At 39.3% G+C, this 20,534-nt stretch overlaps 1 protein-coding gene across 9 annotated transcripts in view; it reads right to left on the reverse strand.

The window, feature by feature from the left end:
* dsx (doublesex) overlaps positions 1–20,534 on the reverse strand; it is a 499,608-nt gene that overhangs the window by 177,982 nt on the left and 301,092 nt on the right. For all 9 annotated transcript variants that reach the window (XM_065216665.1, XM_065216671.1, XM_065216668.1 and 6 more), the window contains one exon: positions 1,827–1,871. In XM_065216665.1, the coding sequence (XP_065072737.1) occupies positions 1,827–1,871 (45 nt within the window). The remainder of the gene's footprint in view (positions 1–1,826; positions 1,872–20,534) is intronic.

Genomic DNA, 20,534 nt, shown 5'->3' on the forward strand with positions numbered 1-20,534 from the left:
CATTAGGAAATCAGAATGTAGAAAAATGTGAAAGAGTCAGGGATTTAGGGATTATCTTAGACTCCAAACTAACTTTCATAGACCATTACAATACAATTATTCACAGGGCAAATAACATGCTAGGCTTTATCAAGCGCTTTTGCTATAACTTTCAGGACCCATACACAATTAAAACACTATATATTGCCTATGTGAGGTCAATACTGGAATATTGCAGCATTGTATGGTCTCCATTTTCAATCACGCACGAAGAAAGATTAGAATCAGTACAAAAGCAATTTCTATTATATGCCCTTCGTAAATTAGGTTGGACATCATTTCCTCTTCCATCATATGAAGCACGCTGCATGCTTATAAACATACAAACATTAAAAGAGCGTCGTGAATATGCAATGGTTTCGTTTGTAAACGATATCGTTTCGCAGCGCATTAACTCAGCAGAACTTTTATCAAAATTAAATTTTTATGTACCTACTCGACAACTCAGAAATCGAAATTTATTTGCCGTAACCCATCATCGCACAAATTATACAAAATTTGGGCCATTAAATCGCATGATGGCGTCTTACAATCAATACTGCGAAACCATTGACTTTTCAATGTCTCGGCATAAACTAAAACAATATTTTAACTCCATACGGAATCATAACTCGTAGGAAGTAAAAATATAATAGCTGACAATATATTTTTTAATATTCTTAAGAAAAACAAATTTGTATATGTATTTGTACTAGTCTACATCGGTTGATGAAATAAATAAATAAATAGATTCAAAGTGAAATATTCGAGATATCGGACATAGAATTTTTAATACAACATAATTATATAGGTATTAAAAAATATCCTCCAATCATCCAGATTTTCCAGGTTATCCTTCTCGAGTGATCACCCTGGAAATGAGTTCTATTTCAAGGCTGCCATTGAACAGTGCTCAGTTTTACGGAACATCATTTTTTATCGCCGTAACTAATCAGTAATTTTACATCGCCATTTGGCACATTGTGCTCAAAACCAAAAAAAAAAGAGCAATCTATTGCCGACCGTAAACCAAAAGCGAAATGTACGTATCACCAAATAACGATCACGCTAATGAACACCGGTGATGTTCATTGCGAAGCAGTTGTTGCATTGCAAAAAAAAACCCCCTTGCAACCATATTCGATACCCATCAAAATCAATTGGAAGGCGCAATGAAAAGTGTAATTGTTACCGGGCGATGTTGGGATCAGAGATTTTTCCTCAAAAAAAAAATATATCAAGGGGAGACTGCAACGATCGACTCAGCGACGAACCGTAATATTTCACAAAAAAAAATTCAAATTTCACCCCATCGCCAACCGAACCCTCTTGTTTACCCAACTTACAACCCATCATCCGACCCCGAATTCGTCCCTAATTAGCTCATTAAAATTGCTTGATTCCTCTTTGGACCTGTAATATCAAGATTCCACGCGGCGGACGGATGGAAATCGACATCGAAACATAAGCCTCACCGCACATTGCTCGTGTCCGTCGTCCTCCGATCCTCGTGATGTGATGTGGATCCACGAAAAAAAAAAAAATAAACGGTAGCGAAAAAACCGAGGGTACCGCTTGACCGCAATTAAGATAAAATTGATGTGGTGCTATCTTGATGCATGTGGTGTCCTCCGACTGAATCGATTTAGCTCTTGGAACTTTACCCGTCGTCACCGAGCGGGTTGAAATATAGTTATCATCGGGTGGAATTATCAACATCGCACAGGCACACGCACTTTCGGGCGAGGACATTATCGTTCGCCTGATAGCGAGCTTCGCGTAGCTCAAAATGTGGACTCGCAACTCACCTGGTAATATGTTGGCGGGTTCGGGTGATACGCTGGAGTGGTTGGCTGAAATTGACGAGAAAGAGATAGAGCTAAGGTGAGCGAATGCGCGTACAAAAAGTGGACATGGTTTTCTTAAGAGTTGGTGATTAAATGGAGGGAAGAAGGACGGTTGGTGAAAATGATATGTACAATGTACTCTGCACATTTGTATCGTAATGAATTTAATGCTATGGACGGATATGGGAAAACGTTTCAGAGGTTTCTGATGGGCATGATGGTTGTTATTGGCAGAACCGTCTTTGGTGTTGCTTGAGAGTTAATGGTTTCGATTTACTAGAACAGCCCAAATGATGTTGACTTAAAAGCAATATTTTGATATTCGCAGACTTTCTAGCTCTATACATCCAACTCTGAATGGGTAAGAAGATCCGGACCACGGTAGGAAGAAAGTATACAACTTTCACTTTTACATACTTTTGAGAGGCACGTCTCTATCAGTCTTTCAAATATTGTGTCGCAAGAGACCAGTTCCAGACCAAATGGGATAAAACAAAAATTTGGACTGCAACTTTGCATAATTATGTGTTATGGGCAATCATTCACATTTTTGCCAAGATTCCGCAATTTTGGATCTTAATTTTTTATCAAATTGGCGTTTTTGACATTTTTCAATAAATTGTAGCACTTCTGACCGAAAAGACGTCGAAATAAACACGCTTATTTCTGTTAAGGAATTTTAAGTAGAAACTTTAAAAAAGAAGTTAAAAACTGGGATATCTCAAAAAAGTACATCTACAATATTTATAATTTATGTTTTAAATAAATCTCATGAAAATTGTACTACAGGAGCATTTAAAACCAAGGTTGCTTGATTTTTAATCTTTTTGCAAACAAGCGTCTTTATCTAGATAACCACTTAAAATTACTGAAATATTGTTTCCTCTGTAGATATTATGTTTGTGTGTGTGTCAGCTGCTATCGCTTACCCAGCCGGGGGCGTTAGAGAAGTAGAACTGCGAATAATTTGATCAAATCTCATGCTCCGTTATGGTGCCTTTTATGTTGTGAAGACTAGTAATTCAACAAATGATTAATTTTTTTGAGGCAAGACAGGGTGTCATCAACAAGTTATGGGAGCAGGATGCACTAGATATCCACATTAGGTACAGCAAAATATCACACAGGCGCCCTTATTCACACTTACTACTCAGGGGGTAGAAGGTCAAGAAGAGCCACAGCCGCCAACTAAAACTTGAACCGGGTACCTGGGACTTCCACGATATACCCGTGGCAATAATCAACAGACGACGCCCTGTGCGTATTAAGTATGTAATATGTTTTATTTGGATATACAAAATGTTTGAAGCCATGCGTCATCTAAACCATAATTTGCATCACCACAAATACACTTTTCAACAATCTTCAACTGGAACGTACTCAGCAAATCATTACACCTGGGAGCGCATTCCCGATGCTTCCACGCATATTTTTTTTTCTAGTCATTTTTGAACAATTCCTCCTCCACACAATAACTTAATATCACGTTTCTTCGCTTTTTTTCCAAGCACAAAAGCAATGCACATCGCAAAAACCTAACAATAGATCAGCGCGGTCGAGTCACACCGGCAACAAAAGAAAGCGAGAGCAGGCACCTAAGCAACAGAGGGGGAAACATCAGCACAAACCATTCCAAATCAAAGAATTGCGCCCGGGACCCAAAACTTTTCAAAACTGAAATAAAAAACTATCACTCGCGTTGCCTCAAATTTCTGTTCCGGAAGCACAAGCGAAGAAAAAAAAAACAAACAACGTAGCTTGCAAACATGATGAATCACGTTTTCTTTCTCGATTCTAAAACTTACATCAATCACACACGTATAACCGTCCGGGAGGCAGAGTGTCAGCGCCAATCAGGCAAAAGCAACCGAAAACTACGAAAGCGAACGCACGCACAAAACAGAGAGCAAATCTAAAACACAACCGTATCCGAAGGGGTTCGAAAGTGAACTCCTCTGTAGATATTACATAAAAAATCGTGCTAGAAAAAAAAAATCAAATATTTGGCTAAAAATCTTATTCCACGATTTCAAGTGTCCATGGTTTAAAATAACTTTCAAAAAATACCATATAAATTTTTCCCAGAAAGACTTTACAACTTTGTCTTCGATCACAAGTGACGTTTTCGTGCTGCAATTTATTTCAAAATTAAGCTGCGATTTTGAAAAAAAATACAACATCCAAAATGGCCAAATTTATGTAAAACTGTGAACCCATAACATACAATTATGCAAATCGGAGAAAGTCGAGTTGTTCCGATTCGACTTTTGACGAAGAACTGCTCAAGAGCAAATCTTATCAACGTGGAGATTAAAATGCGATTTCCACAATCCATAACTAGTTTTCCGCGAAGGAACTCAATGTTGAGTGATTACATACTTTAGTACAACTAACTTAATTTTGAGAAGGAGATCAGTAATGACAACCCGAAGAATTGCACGCAATCAAATTAAAGCTACCTTCAACCCTTATTACTAAAATTCGAGCTCGCAGATCAAAGTGCCGGTTTGAGTTAGCAGAACTCAAACTTCACGTATATTTGTCGTGTACGAACATAAGTGGGGCCTCTCTTAGCTCAGTCGGTAAAGGCGCAGCTACACAGCACGACCATGCTGGAGGTGCCTGGGTTCTTACCTCACAATTATACGAATGCAAAAATGGTACAGGCATCGAAAGCTCGCAATGAATAACCGTGGAAGTGCATCCAGAACACTAAGTTGAGAGCACATAATAAGCTAGTATGCCGTTAGTAATAAGCAGAAGAAGAACATAAGTGGGCAAGTGAGTGAAAATTATGAGAAAAACCACTCAGACAATGACTAGAACTGAGTAAATGTCTTCTCATTTCTCTCACATAACCACTTCCAGTAAATCGCTCCAAACCTATATTGAAATTGAACAGCGAGTACAAGGGAATTGTATGTGAATTTGTGAGTAAATTAGCAAGGTTTAGTGAGAAATTAAATGTACCAAAATCCGTTGCTCGTTTCTCACTTTTCATCTATTTTTTTTTTCTCATTAACATGTCCAAAATAAAAGAGCAAACAACGCTACAGTCAGTCAGTGATGCCATACAGATTTTTCACAGTATTTTGATACAGTTAGAAAAAATTACCGATTTCATAGATTTATCAAATAAGTAGATTTTTTTCCAATGCATTATTTATTTTTTTATTGGTTCCGATAAATAATAATTTCTTAAATAAAACAGCAAAAAAAGGTTATCTTCCATTTAATTCCACTTAATTAATTTTGGTATCCATGACAGATACGTATTTCGACTACAATGTGCAGTCTTCATCAGTGTCATTCCCACTGATGAAGACTGCACATTGTAGTCGAAATACGTATCTGTCATGGATACCAAAATTAATTAAGTGGAATTAAATGGAAGATAACCTTTTTTTGCTGTTTTATTAAAGCATTCCGCTAACAACCCAATTTCATTACTTCACAATAATTTCTTCTTTTTAGACGCAAGAATTCAGTCTATGAGCACCAAACCCAAATCAAATGTGTTTCTATTTTTAAATTACCTCCGGTAATTTTAAAACGGATTTCCGATTCCTGATGTATTCATTCTAATAGCGGTAAGCTCCATCAACGATAATACGCTGATTTTGGAAAATCTAGATTAAACTGTAATCTCCCATTCGGTGCACCAAGAGCAGTGCGCAGAACAGTCAGGTTCAATGAGACATTTTCATATGAATATGAACTGCCATCAGCCTCATCATCCACTGCTTTGTGAGAGTCCGAATGATCGGGAGGTAAACGAGTCACTGACAGCCGAGCACTCAGTCAGTAGCTCAGTCAGCACGTTAATTCTTCCGTGATGGTATGGATGAATGAGTGTACATTTTCTATGGAAAAATGTCTCATCTCATATGCTCTTGTGAGCGAAGGTATGCGGTTGGCTCTTTCATTGTCTCGTCCTTTACCGTTTGGTACAAACGGTCTGGACCGATATGGAAAATGACAGGTGGGCAGGAACTCAGGTCTTCCAGTGTTGGTGAGTTCTTTGCCGTTAATGTTCACGAAAAGTTCACTATTTTGCTATACAGAAATTCAAAACAAAAATTTTTATCAGCGGATTTGGGCAGTTTTTGACCTGTTTCATACGACCGGAAGGTGTATGCTGGTCACAAATGCCGTGTCAAACTGATTTCCTACGCAATTAATCAATCTTTGATGTGAATTTCGCTTATAAACACGAGGAGCATTTCTTATAGCAAACTTGCCATAACAAAATGGGCATGGTTCATTTTAGTAAACAAACTAACACTTCTTCCGACTGTGTCACCTCTCTTACTCGCCTAGGGTCTGGACCAGAGCTGGTAAATATCACGGCCATCATTTGACGATGAGAAAACAGGTCCTCTCACTATCACGAGACGCCACTACCTATCATTAGCTTTCTTGGCATTTTCAATGATCAAGCACAATCATCGTTTTCTCATCCAATGATAGTGACAGAAGTATCTCTGTAAATATCGCGTGAGATCTTTCATTGAAAATGACATTTGCCAGCCCTGGTCTGGACAGAGCAATGGATTGAACAGTGTAGTGCTTTCACACTCAGCCTGAGCAGTCAATAATTTTACGCTCTGACCAAGAGAGGATGAAGCACGCAGCCATTCTCTTTCGGATAGACTCGTGTTTCTGTGTGAGTGCAATCAGTCTTGCCTCCGGTGAAAGAGACTGTTTGTATGTATACTTTAGCTCCAGCCCAATCTTCGGCAGGCCCGGGATGGTTTCCGTCCGAAATTTTAAGCGTACCAAGTGCCGCAGTCGGCTCTCAAGGATGATCCGCTGGACCAAGACACCTGAAAGATCCTTGAAGACGGTGTCGTTCTCCGAGAAAAAAGATCCTCGTCCAGGAGACAAACCCTCACCAAGTGCCCCGTAACTTGGGTAGATCACCTTTTCGTGGTACGTTACGGGATTTAAGATATACCACCGATTCCTAGTCTTGACTACTTCAAACAAGGGGAATAGGATTTTTCAGTAATCAAAGGAACACATCTTAGTCCTTAATACTTTTTATCCCTTGTTGATAATGACAAAACTTGACTTTGTCCACCGAGGATGATCTTGAAACAAGGAAAAATTGAGTAAGTTAGTCTTCATATATGTGATTCCTAATCTTCTATTCGTTGTTCCGTTGTTAAACATTGAAGTGGTTAAGACTAGGGTTCTGATGCATGGTCATTATCGGTGTCATTCCTTAATTTTGTTGCTAAGGAATTCAATTAGAATCGATTCCTTGCGATGTAGGCAAGAATGACAACTGTATCAAAACCGAATAGTTCATAATTTCTCAATAGCTATGGAGTAATACGACATGCACTGAACTAAGGACAAGGGATATACTACAATAGATCAAATTACTGGTCGCAGTGGTGTTATGTCCCGAACAGAGGAAAAAAAAGTGATGCGTGAAACTTCTATCTGATCATGGCTTAACTATGGACATTTGCCGAAGCACTTTCGGCACACTGCATGGACTGACAACAATTGTTAGCTATTAACGTAATGACCCTCTCGGCAAAGTCGCTATCGCGATTGAAAATAATGACCGACACCATATCCTGCTGCGCAACGAGGATCTAAAACCGACTGAATTTGGTCTAGGATTTCAGTAGGTAACATTCCGGCATTTCTTGAGGATTGAGGATTCTTTCTAAAATAACCCTGTGAGTGCTGATGGATTCTTAGAGGGTTCCTCCTAGGATTTCTGGAAACTTTGTTCTGGGATTATTGCATTTATTTTCCCTCAGGTAACATAAGGAACCGTGCTGAGATTTCTATAGGAATCCAGAGATTCGTAGAGGAGAACTTCTGTTGAAATGAACGAATTTCTGGAGAAATTCTTCTTGAATTCCAGAAAAAAAAACACTATGCGAAAACCAAAAATGGAACATGTAACGAAATTATGAAAGATTTAGAACTTTAATAACTCAGCTGCCCTTGGACCAATTACAATATTTTTATCACCAATCGATCAGAAATATTTCTACGCATCGATGTCGAGCAATGTTTCCAACTTTTGAAAAGTGGTAAATGTCAAGCATTGTCCCAAAGCGTCGAAATAACTTGCAAATCCACCAATTTCGTACATGCATATGCTGCTTCCTCAAAACTGTCATCAGAGAGTTGTTAGTAGACGAAACAAGTCGAAGTGGCATTCGCCTCAGATCTTCGACCGTGTGCGAATAGGGAGGATGCAATTGCGTAACATTTTGCACACTCATCACCCAATTGCTCTCCAGAGTTGTAATCTTGTAACCAAACTTGGAAGCAGGGGTGCAAGTGATTTTGATCGATTCTCTTCATCGACTTTCTGTTTCGTTAATAACTCGACGGCAAACACATTCATTGATACGTTTGATGTTCTGGAAGATAGAAGAGCATAGCAGAAATAGTGCGAAATAGGTTAGTGAAGCCATGGTCATCTAAAGAGGAAATCGATGAAGAGAATTGACTTTCACCCTTCTGCTTATAAGCCCCTTATCGTCGTCATAGCAATGAAAACTAGCATATCACCGCTTTTGGTTCTTGGGTTGCAATTGCTGGTTGCAATTCTGCTGTTCGACATTTTCGAAGGACCACCAAAAAACATGAAATCACACTATTTTCCAGGGATGCTTAATCGTAAAGATTTTTCCAGCTATAAATATTTATCGAATTTTCAATTATTCGAGCGCGTTATTGACATCTCTTCTTATTTCTACTCGTTTGATTAAGCGCAGTAGAGAAAATAAATAAAACTACTAATTTATCAGAACAGGCATAGAGAAGAACCATGACGTGAAACAGGATCATATATTCGCCGAAAAAACTGTGAAGCGTCTTTCTGCTAAAGGCTAAGATTTACCAAATTGGCGAGAGAAGGAGTTTAACGAGAAAAACTAAAAAGGCGAGGAGCTTTAGCTGAGTGGACACTGATATTCCTCGGCCTTACAACCAGTCGGCAGACGGGCGAGTGCCCACTCATTGAACCGAAGATTATGGGATTGCCCGGTCCGACTTGCTGATCCAGCCTACACGTCATCATCATCTTCCAAAGGCTTTAAGCCTGTACTATATTACCATCGGTCCTTTTCAAGTCCACCAAGATTTCCCAAAAGAGTTAAATTTCTGAAAATGTCCCAACTGAAATTCATATCAAAAGGTTCTTTTCAGGGAAATCATAGTCTTACTAAAAAAAAATCCTATTCCTACACAGCACACAAGCTCATGCTGCAGTTAACAAATGAAATTTATTTTATAAGATTACGTAGTCCTACGTCACCAATGCGTACAACCCCATTTTTTGTCTTAGATGCATTAGTAGAGGAATCCTTCTCAGAAGTTCGGTAAACTTCAGAGTTTATTGTTAGTTTAGTGAACTTCTTGAAAATACTGGCAAATTCTATTATGTTGCCGTACATTCTATAAGGTTCACTCGAATTATATGAAGATTCGTGATCTTCTTGGAAAATCAGTGCACTTCTCGGATGTTCCGTGAACCTCTAGAAAGCTCTATAAACTTCTTCTAATTTAACAAAAAATCAATAAGGTTCTCTATAACTTCTCGGAAGGATCGTAAACTTCTAGAAAGTGTCGTCTAGAATTTTATGAAGAGCCGCGAACATCTGAGAGATCCGTTCACTTCCGAAGTTCCGTGATTTTCTCGAAGGCAATAAAAACTTTTTTGATGTTCGTGATTTTTTTTTTCAAAAATTTCAGAAACTTATTTTAATTAGCATGAAATTCCATAAGTCTCTCTTGAATTCTATGAAAATCCATATGATTCTTCGTAGTTTCGTGCACTTCTCTGAAGTTCTGTGAATATTTTAGAAGATCCGTGAAAATTTCAGAAGTTCTGTGTACTCCTCCCAAGCTCCGTAAGTTCATTGAACTTCTTAGACACTCCAGGATCTTAGAATAGTTTGCCAAAATTAAGTAAGGTTCTAGAAAATTCTACGAAAAGTCCTGTCGAAAATTTCTAGGACTTCAGATTGGTCAAATATAATGAAAAAAATCCTCAATATTCATAAAAATCAAACGATATCTCTCGAATATTCTTTCAACACAGTAGAATGATGGGGAATTATTCAAATGATCTCCAGCGAATCGATGATTTTAGTCAAGTCGTCTGGCTATACGTTCAAAACTTCATAATGATCAATTATTATTCTGGATATCTTCAACTGTTCCAAAACTCAAAGGACAGCAAAGTGATTTGGGAAAGTTCAAAAGATCTCTCGAATATTTTCCCAAGACAGCAAAATGCTATGAACTTATTAAATCTGAATAAGTTTTAAGGACTTCAGATTGGTCAAGTACTATTATGAATGTCTACTTTTTAAATATTCAGAGGACGTATTTCAGATATTCTATCAAAACAGAACAGTGATCTCAAATGTGTTATTTGAGATCTATATAAAAAAAATTGGGTTGTACGATTGGTATGTTGTGAGTTTTAGGGTAAACAGTCTACCGTTTGTCGGTATTGTTTTACATTTGAAATAGGCCACACTAACCCCCGAATTGTGCATTTAGGTCTTAGGTAAGCTTGATTTCAGCAACTTTGGCAAAACCATAGGCGTTGCCAGAGGGGATCTACTCAACATTAAAGCGTTCGGCCAAATGGCGATCGGCCTATTGGCATTCGGCCAAATCCTACATCATCGTGCAGGATCTTCTGAACTTTCTCTAGCTAATAAATTATCACACTAAAGCTACATGTTGATATAAGTATAGCACTTCCTCCCAACTATAAAAATGACATTTGATGCTCATGCAAGTGTATTGCGTGAGTAAAATGAAAGTAGGTTTTTTTTAGCCGTGCTTTTTGAAATTTGGGGTATTTCTCTAACACGCTGAAATCGGCGTATTGAAGTAAAGTCCGAGTTTAAAATCAAGCATAATAATCAAGTATCAAGCTAAAAAAAATCAAAGCTAATTTATTGGGTTTTAGAGGAAATTCCCAGCAATTTCTAGAAGGATTCCTGTGAGATTGATTCGCAGCAAAATGTTGAGCAAATTTTAGTAGCAATTCTGAGTAGCGCTACAGAGGATTCTGAAGAAACTTCCAAGGAAATTGTAAGGAGAGTTTTAATTCCAGAGATTCTTTTAAAGGCAGTTTAAGAAGAATTTGAAGGAAATTCAGAGAAAAATTCGTATGGAGCATTGCTAGCTTAATCACAGTGATTTTTTAGAATGTTTTGGAGGGAATTTACAGAACTAAACCTGAAAATAACTCTGCAAATATTTTGGATTGATCCTAATGAAATCCTTGAGAAATATATTATAAATTTTAATAATTTGTCAAGCCCCATACACAGAAATTCAAGATTAAGTAAGCCAGACGTAAATTGAACATCCCAGACAAGAGAATTTTCTTTATTTATTATTTTAAGGCATCTCTTTTTTACAAAGTTATTTTCCCTCAACGAAAAACCTACTCATTAGTCATATTTTTTTCAAGTGTTATTAATTTGCTAAGGCTACATTTTATGGTAATGAAAAACATGTGTAACTAATGACCTAGGGAACTTTAAATCATGAGCATTTCAAACTAAGAGATATGTAGTTCCAGGAGTTAACCATTTTTTTTTACTAAGGTCGATTTATCGATAAGATAACAAAACATTTTAAAATCTTTATGATTTGAAAATTTGTCTAGATTAAAAAAAAAATATTAAAAAAAATCAAAGTCTGGAAAGTCTTGGACACCTGATTAATTTAAAATTCGCAAACTTAAAAACATTTCGAAGTTAAGCAATTGGAATAATTTTATAAGTTTCGAACCTTGAAAGCTTCTCATGGTCCAGATTGAAGAATTACCTTAATCCGTCAGAATCAAGAGAACACATAGAAGCATGAGATATCAAATAAAAAATTCTAAGTACCCTTGGATGTCTACAAAGGATTTTTTTTATTTTTCTCAATCATCTAAACATCCCAAGTAACCAACAAGCCCGCTAATTCACCTTTTTACAATATAAGGCTGATGCACGGCTAACATAGGGCATGCTAGGCTCTATATTAGCCGCATATTAGCCTTATATTGCAAAAAGGCGAATTAGCGGGCTTGTTGGTTACTTGGGATTTTCTCAGAGTACATTTTGGAACTTTCTCTAAGTTCCCTTACAGCCTTCTCCATAAATATCTACAAATTCTCTACAGAAGGCTCTTTGATTCACTATGAAATTCTCTTCAAATTCTTAATTGTGTTCGATCTGTTACCTACGAACTTCCCATAGAATCCTCCAGAAATAAACTGTCCTCAGTAGTTACTGATTATTCTTCTAAAATTCCCAAAGAAATAATTTCTTACTTCCCCCTCTACAGTTATCAGTTGTTCCTTGAAATGCTGCTCTGAATTTCCTATGAACTCTTCTTTAAGTTCTCTAAGCATCCATAAATGACGTAGCATATTTTTGACACCCTCCTCCCCCTTGGAGCGTATTTTACTATATCCAATACATGGCCGGTCACAAATTCTGAACCCCCCCCCCCTGCTACGTCATTTATGCATGTTCCCTAATAGCCTTGAAACTCTCCTAAATATTCTTTTAAAATTAACCTCAGAGCTGAAGAAAAGTCGGCACATTGTAGACGAAATACGCGTATCGATCAAGGATAAACAAATAAGGCAGTGGAAATAAATGGAAATTACTAATCCTTCGCTCTTTCTTCATAAAGGTATTCCACTAAGCGCCCACATTCATCAGGACTCAAAACTTCATAGGAAATTTTCCTTAGAATTTCTTTGTACCTAATATTTCTTAGAATTCCTTTCGAATAAACCTCAGAATTTTCAGGAATCATCCACTCCCTTCGTATCGTCAGTTCCTACCGGGTTTAACTAAGCACAATCGTTTTGAAGTTATTTTTGGAAGTGAAGTGCTTCATTAAACGCATTATTTATATGAGTAAAGAACGAACAATCGCACCCTTCAGTGACAGTTCATTCGAAACGACAAGCTTAATTTCCGTTGTTACACAGCCCACGCAAATAGCACCGAATCACGCAGCGCAGATAACTGGAAAGCTAAACAGCAGTTTATAAGTAGTGCATTCAGCTGCAAATCCCATCACCGCCACTGCTCTAACACAGAATGCACTTACTAGGCAAGTACGTGCATATTAATTCCTTTCCATTCCGCAGAAATCGAAGACCGCGATACGCAAAAAAGTAGCTCAATGCAATGTTGTAACAACAATGTGCCGCTCGTGCCCCCAACCGCCCTCCCCCCCCCGCCCCCGCCGCCTGTGGCTGGATTGCTTACTTACTTCGTACTTAGCCTAAAATTGATAACGATCACAAAAGAGGAGCGAACGCGTGCCAAGAAGCCCCGATCGAAACCCGATTTCGTTCGCTTGTTCGTTCGTCAATTCGCAAACAACAATGTAAAGTGTGCGCAGTTACAAACATCATCCATCGCTACGAGATGAACCCCCCCTTTTCTAATGCCGTCGTCGGTCGGAGTGAACACTTTTCCCATGGTGAGTGTGCAAGTGCAGTTTTGCAAAAACGATTACCACCCGACAACGACGACGGCGACGGGTCGAACAAAACTAGTCGCCACTAGTAGTGCTCGGTCCCTCGCCGATGCAAGTCGATCAATGATGGAACTAACTGCATTTGCCAGTTGTCAATTCGCTGACGCTGAGGAAGCACGCACCAATCGGGGACTTTCCACAGCTTTCTCCGCTGGGTTGGTTTTCCGTTAGAGTCAACACCGTTGGTCGCTTCCTGGAACAGGGAAAACTGCGCTATTGTCAAGCGGCACGCGTGTGTGTGTGTGTGTGTGTGTGTGTGTGTGTGTGTGTGTGTGGCCTGTATGATCCGTGTTCTTTTTCAGGAAAAAATTATGTAACATCAGCAGTAATGAGCCGGTAATTAATGCTAATTGATACGAACCGCGGCCGAAGGGGATGAATCAGATGTCTGGAACGGTGTGACCTTGTACGTCAGGGACGTCACGTCGTACTCTTCCTTTCGTAACAACTACGGATGACTCCCGTTCGGTGATGCACGAGTAGGCTCTCGAGTGAGTTATTGTTTGCAAGATATGCGAACGTTGGGAACGTTATCAGATACACTTCAGCAATGTCAACAAGGTTGAGCGGTAAAAGCTAGAAGAAAATCTGCTGTTGAATGTTTGATCTACTTCTAGCGTTTCTAAGATGCTCTCTGCTCTGTATCGGCCTATGCAGATTTTGATAAGTGCACGGTCTGGCAAAGTCACCCCAGCCAACGCATTCATCGTAGTAGTCTGGGGTGCACTGGTATATGATCTCAAAGCAATAAATGACTAGGTCTTCGCCAAACCTAGGATAAGAACAGGCAAGTAGTTGTAAAGTTCTCATCTGATGCAGATTTTTAGACCCTTGAACTTATGGAAAATGAATGCATGTTAATCTAGGTGCATAAATAAGGGTACTAACTATTGTTGCAGTCACAGGTACTTTATTCTGAAGTCTGTGAAAGGGAACCACAAATCGAGTGTCATCAAAATACATGGCATGTTGAGAGATTGCGCTAAAATTTGAATGTTTTGGCTTAACTATTTAGTTGAGCCACACTATAAAGTAGTGTATTCATGGTCACTTGTGGTCCGTAGTATAGAAGTGTATAATGTGAAAAGAAAATCTATAAGAATCTAAATGCATAATTTTATATTAATTGCTGCCAATGTGATCGTATTTATGTTATAAGAAAAAAAAAATCTTAATTGAAAAAACAGTAAGAATGCATATGGCCTCCACTTTGATACGCATATAGCAAATTTGTGTATCTTATACGACTTGTTTATCTGGAATTATACGTACCAAAATGTGGACTGGGGTCAATTATGGAGTAGGAAGTACGATATGTGCGACCAATCAAGCTCAAGCGCATGCTCAATATCACATATATGCTGCAAAGTGCATTCCGAGATTCAAGAAAAGAACCTCAGCAGAGAGCTGACCAGGGCTACGATCAAAAAAAAGCCTCTGTTACATTTCCCACCATCATGAATCATTAAAAGCTACACCCCCACATCACAACAAAGGAAATGGGTATTTTTATAACCTTCCCAAGGACAGGGACAAGATATTTCATAACAGGACTTTCACCCTTATCCATATTTAATGCAAGCTCATATGCACCGATATGACTAACTATGCAAGTAACATGCATTGCATATGCCTCACCGTACTTTTCACTCGAACCGAACTGAGTCAAAGTCAATCAATAAATTCCGTAAATAATCGATGAGAGTCCGTCTGCCGGGTAGCAGTTACCGGATGACGACACTATCGTACCTTGTCCGATTACACCTGAGTCCTTTCAACGTTTGTTGACGTCTTCTGCCCAACAACAAACTGCTCATCCCCTGCTTCTGCTGAGCCCTTGCCAAATAATTTTCTGTTCCGCAAAAATAAATTATCCCATCGACTGACGCGCTCTGCTGGCGGCGCTGGGATCGAGCAAGCGCATCGGATCGGATCACCGATCAATAGGCGGGAAAACGGCGGTGTGAAAATCTTCGAGATCAACGACGACGGCGACGAACGAGGACGACGGATGATGCGATTCATTTTCGAAAATATAAATAAAATTAGAAATTTTGAAACGGAATGCACATACAACTTCGTCTCACTGCCACCGACGTCGGCCGCAGCGTTGTTGCATCAATATCGGTTTGTTAGGCAGTACACAGTCGTGTTAGAAGTGCAAGAGAGAGAGAGAGATTGGGGTGAGATGGGTAAATCATCAACCTGGCGGTTCCGGTTTTGGTTTCTATTTGAGCTAATCCAAATTTTTTTTTCCAAAAGAAGCAGGATTGAACAAACTCTGATAGATCCGAAATTTTAGGGCATCGCAAGACCCATAGCACCCCGCATCCGTTCCGTCCAACTAATATGCCGTACTAAAGTGTGGAGAAAAAAGTGAAAGAAAAACATCGACCATCCGACCGACCGACCGACGAGTTGCAGCTTGAAAACTGCGAAAACTGCAACAGGGTGCAGTGGAGCTGCAAACACAATTGTCCCCTGTCCCCCATGCGAATCCCCTTGCACCCTAGCAATACTCTCCTGTCAAACCGGGCGGTCGAGTAGCAGCAACAGCAACAGCAGCCGTCATCAGCCGTTCATACTATACTCTATCCACACACAACGATCGAATCATAAATAACTGTTACGGAAGCACTTGCAGCCGGCTTCGGAATATTTTCCTGCCCAGTCCCCATCGCCGTCCGGGCCTCCGCGGGCTGCCCGAAGGGAGTCCGTCCGTCTCCCAGGAGTCTCCACTACTCGATTTGCCCTCCCCGTGGGAACACCCCCGCTGGCCCGAAAGCGGTGGCGCGTGCACTAACACATCCGCAGGCCGGGAAACGGACAGATTACATCAGCAGCTCCAACTATTTAGTAGCTACTACCTACTGTTGGCTCTGCTGCTGCTGGTATTGGCGATAATACTATTGCAATATAGTGAACGTCGGTCGCCGCGTCGCACATATGGCGTGTAGGTCGACTTACAACTATCGTCCGTCGATCGGGGGTGGAGCGGGGGACACCGGGAGAGAGAGAGAGTGTCGAGCAAGTTGTCGTCGTCTCCGAGCTGCACGGCACGCGGAAACAAGTGCTTTGCACGTTTTGCTCTTTATTAGTGTATCAGCTCGGGCGTGTGTGTTTGTGTGTGTATGAATAGGTTCGGTGTGTAAACAGCGATTGCTTGTTCCTTTTTGGACCTGTACACCCAACCGGTGATGTGGTGGGCAGTAGCGACTACAGCGACTGTCAAGGATTACAGAGCTCACGGAATGCCTCCGGTTGTTGGTTCCCAAGGTCAGGGTCGTGGGAACGTTTGGTAAAGCTTATTTATTGAATTACATCGTTGTTCTGGCAGCTATAGACGTGACCCCAACGTGACGCTTTTTATCATTTTGGCGTGGCGAAAATGCATTTTTGGCGAGTCGGAAGAGAATATCTAGGCTATAGGTTACGAAGCATCGAAGTGCAGAGTTTTGCATAAAAGAGCCAGGCCCGAACATAGATGGAGGTGGAGATCAGTGTTGTCATGGTGAATTTAGAGCTGGTTACTCACTCAATATCATATCAGCTCCCACAAATCAAACAACAATGAAACTGGAACTGGAGTTTCCAACCCCTGGATCGAAACATTGACGATGATAAAACTTTTACGCTTTTTCTTGAAGGCTGAAAGCCGGAACAAAATGACTAATTCCTCAAAATCTTCAAACTTCTCCGAAAGTCTAGACCTTTCCGGGGAGCTTCCCTGAAGCAATTGCTGGTCTTTAGATGCTACCGAAGCAACATTGCCGGTTTTATGATGGTCTTCAAGTCCATTTTATGTTTAAAAAACTCTTCAGGACCACGATAAAACCAATAATGTTACTTGCGTAGGTTTCCTGAGAAGAGATCTTATTAAACATTAATTTTTTTTTTCAAAGGAATTGCATTCTCAGGATAGTACTTAAGGATTCGGCCACCCTGAAATAAATGGAACTATCCTAAAAATCTTTAAACTTCTGTGAAATTCCCAAAATATATATCTAGTTCTCTAAAATTATCAGCACTTCTCTGGACTACCCTGAAACTTCTGGAACTTCTAAAATATTCTCAAAAAAAAAACATAAGTTCATGGTGCTGCCCCGAATTCAATGAAACTGCCGTTCTTTACACATGACCGAAAGTCTAGACGTCCGTGAAGTTATTGTGACAGACTTAAGATCTCTGATCTCACTTATAATTTATAAAACTATCTTCCCTGAGGTTCTTGGAACTATTTTAAAATTTCCACAGTTCTTCCTTGAACTTCCAAGAACTTCCTAAGACTTCTTGCAGTTTCCCTTAAGCTGATGGAACCGCCCCTGATCAGCCCGAAATTTTACAAAGTTTTCTTACTCGGTATTTCCATTCATTGTTCAGAAATACTTCAAAGTTCCATTTCCTGACATTTATAAAACTAGCGGTGCCTGTGGTGTGGTGGTAAGCGTGATTACCTCTCACTCCAGTAGACCAGGGTTTAATCCCAGTCGGCGCCACCGGGATGTTCTGAGGCATAACATCTCTGATCACACCTTCCTTCGGAAGGGAAGTAAAGCCGTTGGTTCCCGGTTCATGAGTTGATGGGTCGATAGGTAGGGTCCAGGTGTGGGAGCTGCCTTCCTGGCGTCGGTAGCATTGGTGCTCAGCGCGGAAAACAAGATCGACGGAAAACAAATCAAGGAAGAAGAAGATTAATAAAACTGCCCTAAAGACCGCTAACCTTCGGAACGTTTTCTAAACATTTTTCGTATTCTTTAAACTTGCTGATGTTCTCTAGACGATCATGAATTTTTGGAAAATCTTGAAAGTACTCGCTATTTTTTGAATATAATGCTTCTTCCCTAGAGTACTCAAAATTCATCTAAAGTTCTCGGAGCTACCCCTGAAGATCCCATGATTTTCCTGGTAATCATTAAACTGCCCTGAATTCTCGGAACTGCCCGAAGTTATGTAGCTTCCCTTAAGATCTTTAAACTCAACTAAAGTTTGTTAACCACCCTGAAGTTATCTTATTAATCCTGGACGTCACGTTACTCTTCTGAGGATGTTCTTGGAATGGCCTTGACATTAATAAAACTCCCATTAAGACCTTAAACCTTTGTGATTTTTCTCTTTCTGTGAAGTTTCTGAAATTTTTCCTATTCTCTATAATTCCTGATGTTCTCTAGACTGTCGTGTATTTTGGGAAATTTTGAAGGTACTCGCTATTTTCTTCAATTCAATAGATCTACCCTAAAGTATTCAAAATTCACCTGAAGTTCTCGGAACTTCCCCCATGATAATTATGAAACTGCCCTGAATTCGCAGAACTACTCGAAGCTATGTTACTTCTCTTAAGACGTTTAAACTCAACTAACGTTTTTTGCAACGGAAGCCTCTGAAGTTCCTGCAAATATCCAGAATTTAATGGAACTGCTCTTAGATCTTCCTTGAAGTTCTTGAAATTTTCCTGAAATGCCCTTACGCTACTGGAGGCTACCCAAAAGATCTTATAACTTCCATGTTGTTCTGAACGTTTGGGATGTTCTTGATGTTTTCGGGACTTCCTTTAAATTCCCATGAAGTTTTCAGATCCTGCTGAAGGTTCTCGCAATTCTTCTGATGTCAATGGAACTAGCATAAAGTTTTCATAATTTTCCCAACGTTCTTTGAACTCCATGAACGTTCCCGCAATTTTCCTGTCGTTCATGGGACTCTTAACTTTTAAAGTTTTCCGGAACATCTGGTAAGTTCCTAAAATTATTATGAAGCTAATTGAAGTTCTTAATTCTTTTTCTGAAGTATTTGGAACTTTCCTCAATTTTCAGGGAGGTCACTCAACCGGGAAAACCGGGAGAGCTGGAAAATTACTGGGAATCGAAACGAACCGGCCAATGAAAAAATAATCCAAGCTTGAAGAAATTTTCAAGAAATGTGAAACGACTCAGAGGTCAGACTTTGATAAATTTCTGTGATCCCAGATTTGGAAAAATAAAAACTTCAAAATAGGCAATTTTCAAGGTTCTTAGACTTGGAGAAAGAGTCTTAACTCGTTGCTTCATGAAACTAATTTCGAAGAGAATTTCTAAAGAATTTTTAGACGCACATAAAAGCAATTCTAGGGTCTTTTCCAAATAATTCAGAGGAGTGTTCAAAAGTAGTGATGAGGAGAACTTCTTCAAAAAAAAAAGGATTGCAACTAAGGTAGTTCGGCGAACTTCTTGATTCCTGTTGAAACCTGAAGAGAATTCTAAGAAAATTTCGAGGAGAGCATCCACAAAGTTCCGAGGAGAATCCCAATATTAATCCTGAAGTGAGTTCCAGGGACATTTCAAGCGTATTTAATGAAAAAAAAATCACAGAAGCATGAAGCATTACGCTTTTAGAAAATGCTAAGGAAAATTTAATAGGAATATGAGGATAATTAGGTCGAATGGACAAAACTGTCGAATCGAACTTAGAGGGACAAAAGGTAGAATGGACAAAAGCTCCAAAGATTAGACAGTACTTCTAATGTTAATATTTTAATGTCTTAACAAGAATAGAGGCTTTCAAACTATCGTTATATGCGACCAGCAAAAATAGATTTAGAACGGCACAATTGTGACAAATGTACCACAAAATTGCGCTAAAACGTCAAATCACTCTAAAGATAGCGCGTGAAAATGGTCTGAAAATACTAAAATTAAGTTTCATAAAAATGCTTGAATGGCCATAACACGATAACAAGGTATTAACATTATTGAATAGTGTTTCATTGAAAGCTAGGTCATCTTGAAAATCCAAATGAAGAAAAAACGCCAGAACTGTTTTATAAACGTCAACATAGCGACTTCAGTCATAGCCAAAATGTCCCACTAATCGAAAAATGTCCTTCAAACCATTCAAATAAGCTTTAAGGGGGGAGTACACTTTGATTTTTCAAAAAATGCATTTTTTTGGCTTAAAATGTTTCTTGGGATGTATACTTTAATTTAGAAAAGACTCCAAGTCCGCCAGAATACTCCTTACCGCTTTACGAAGCGAATTCCTAAAACATGTACCGGCGCGCTGAGAGAGCAAATTTTATCTTTAAACGCGTTTATCTTTAAACGCGTTTATCTCGAACTGGCGTGGGAAATAACTCTAACCAGT

The sequence above is a fragment of the Ochlerotatus camptorhynchus genome, unplaced genomic scaffold, assembly GCF_037179485.1.
Source record: "Ochlerotatus camptorhynchus isolate MF236.1 unplaced genomic scaffold, CSIRO-AGI_Acam_v1.1 ptg000066l, whole genome shotgun sequence".
Classification (NCBI taxonomy): Eukaryota; Metazoa; Arthropoda; class Insecta; order Diptera; family Culicidae; genus Ochlerotatus; species Ochlerotatus camptorhynchus.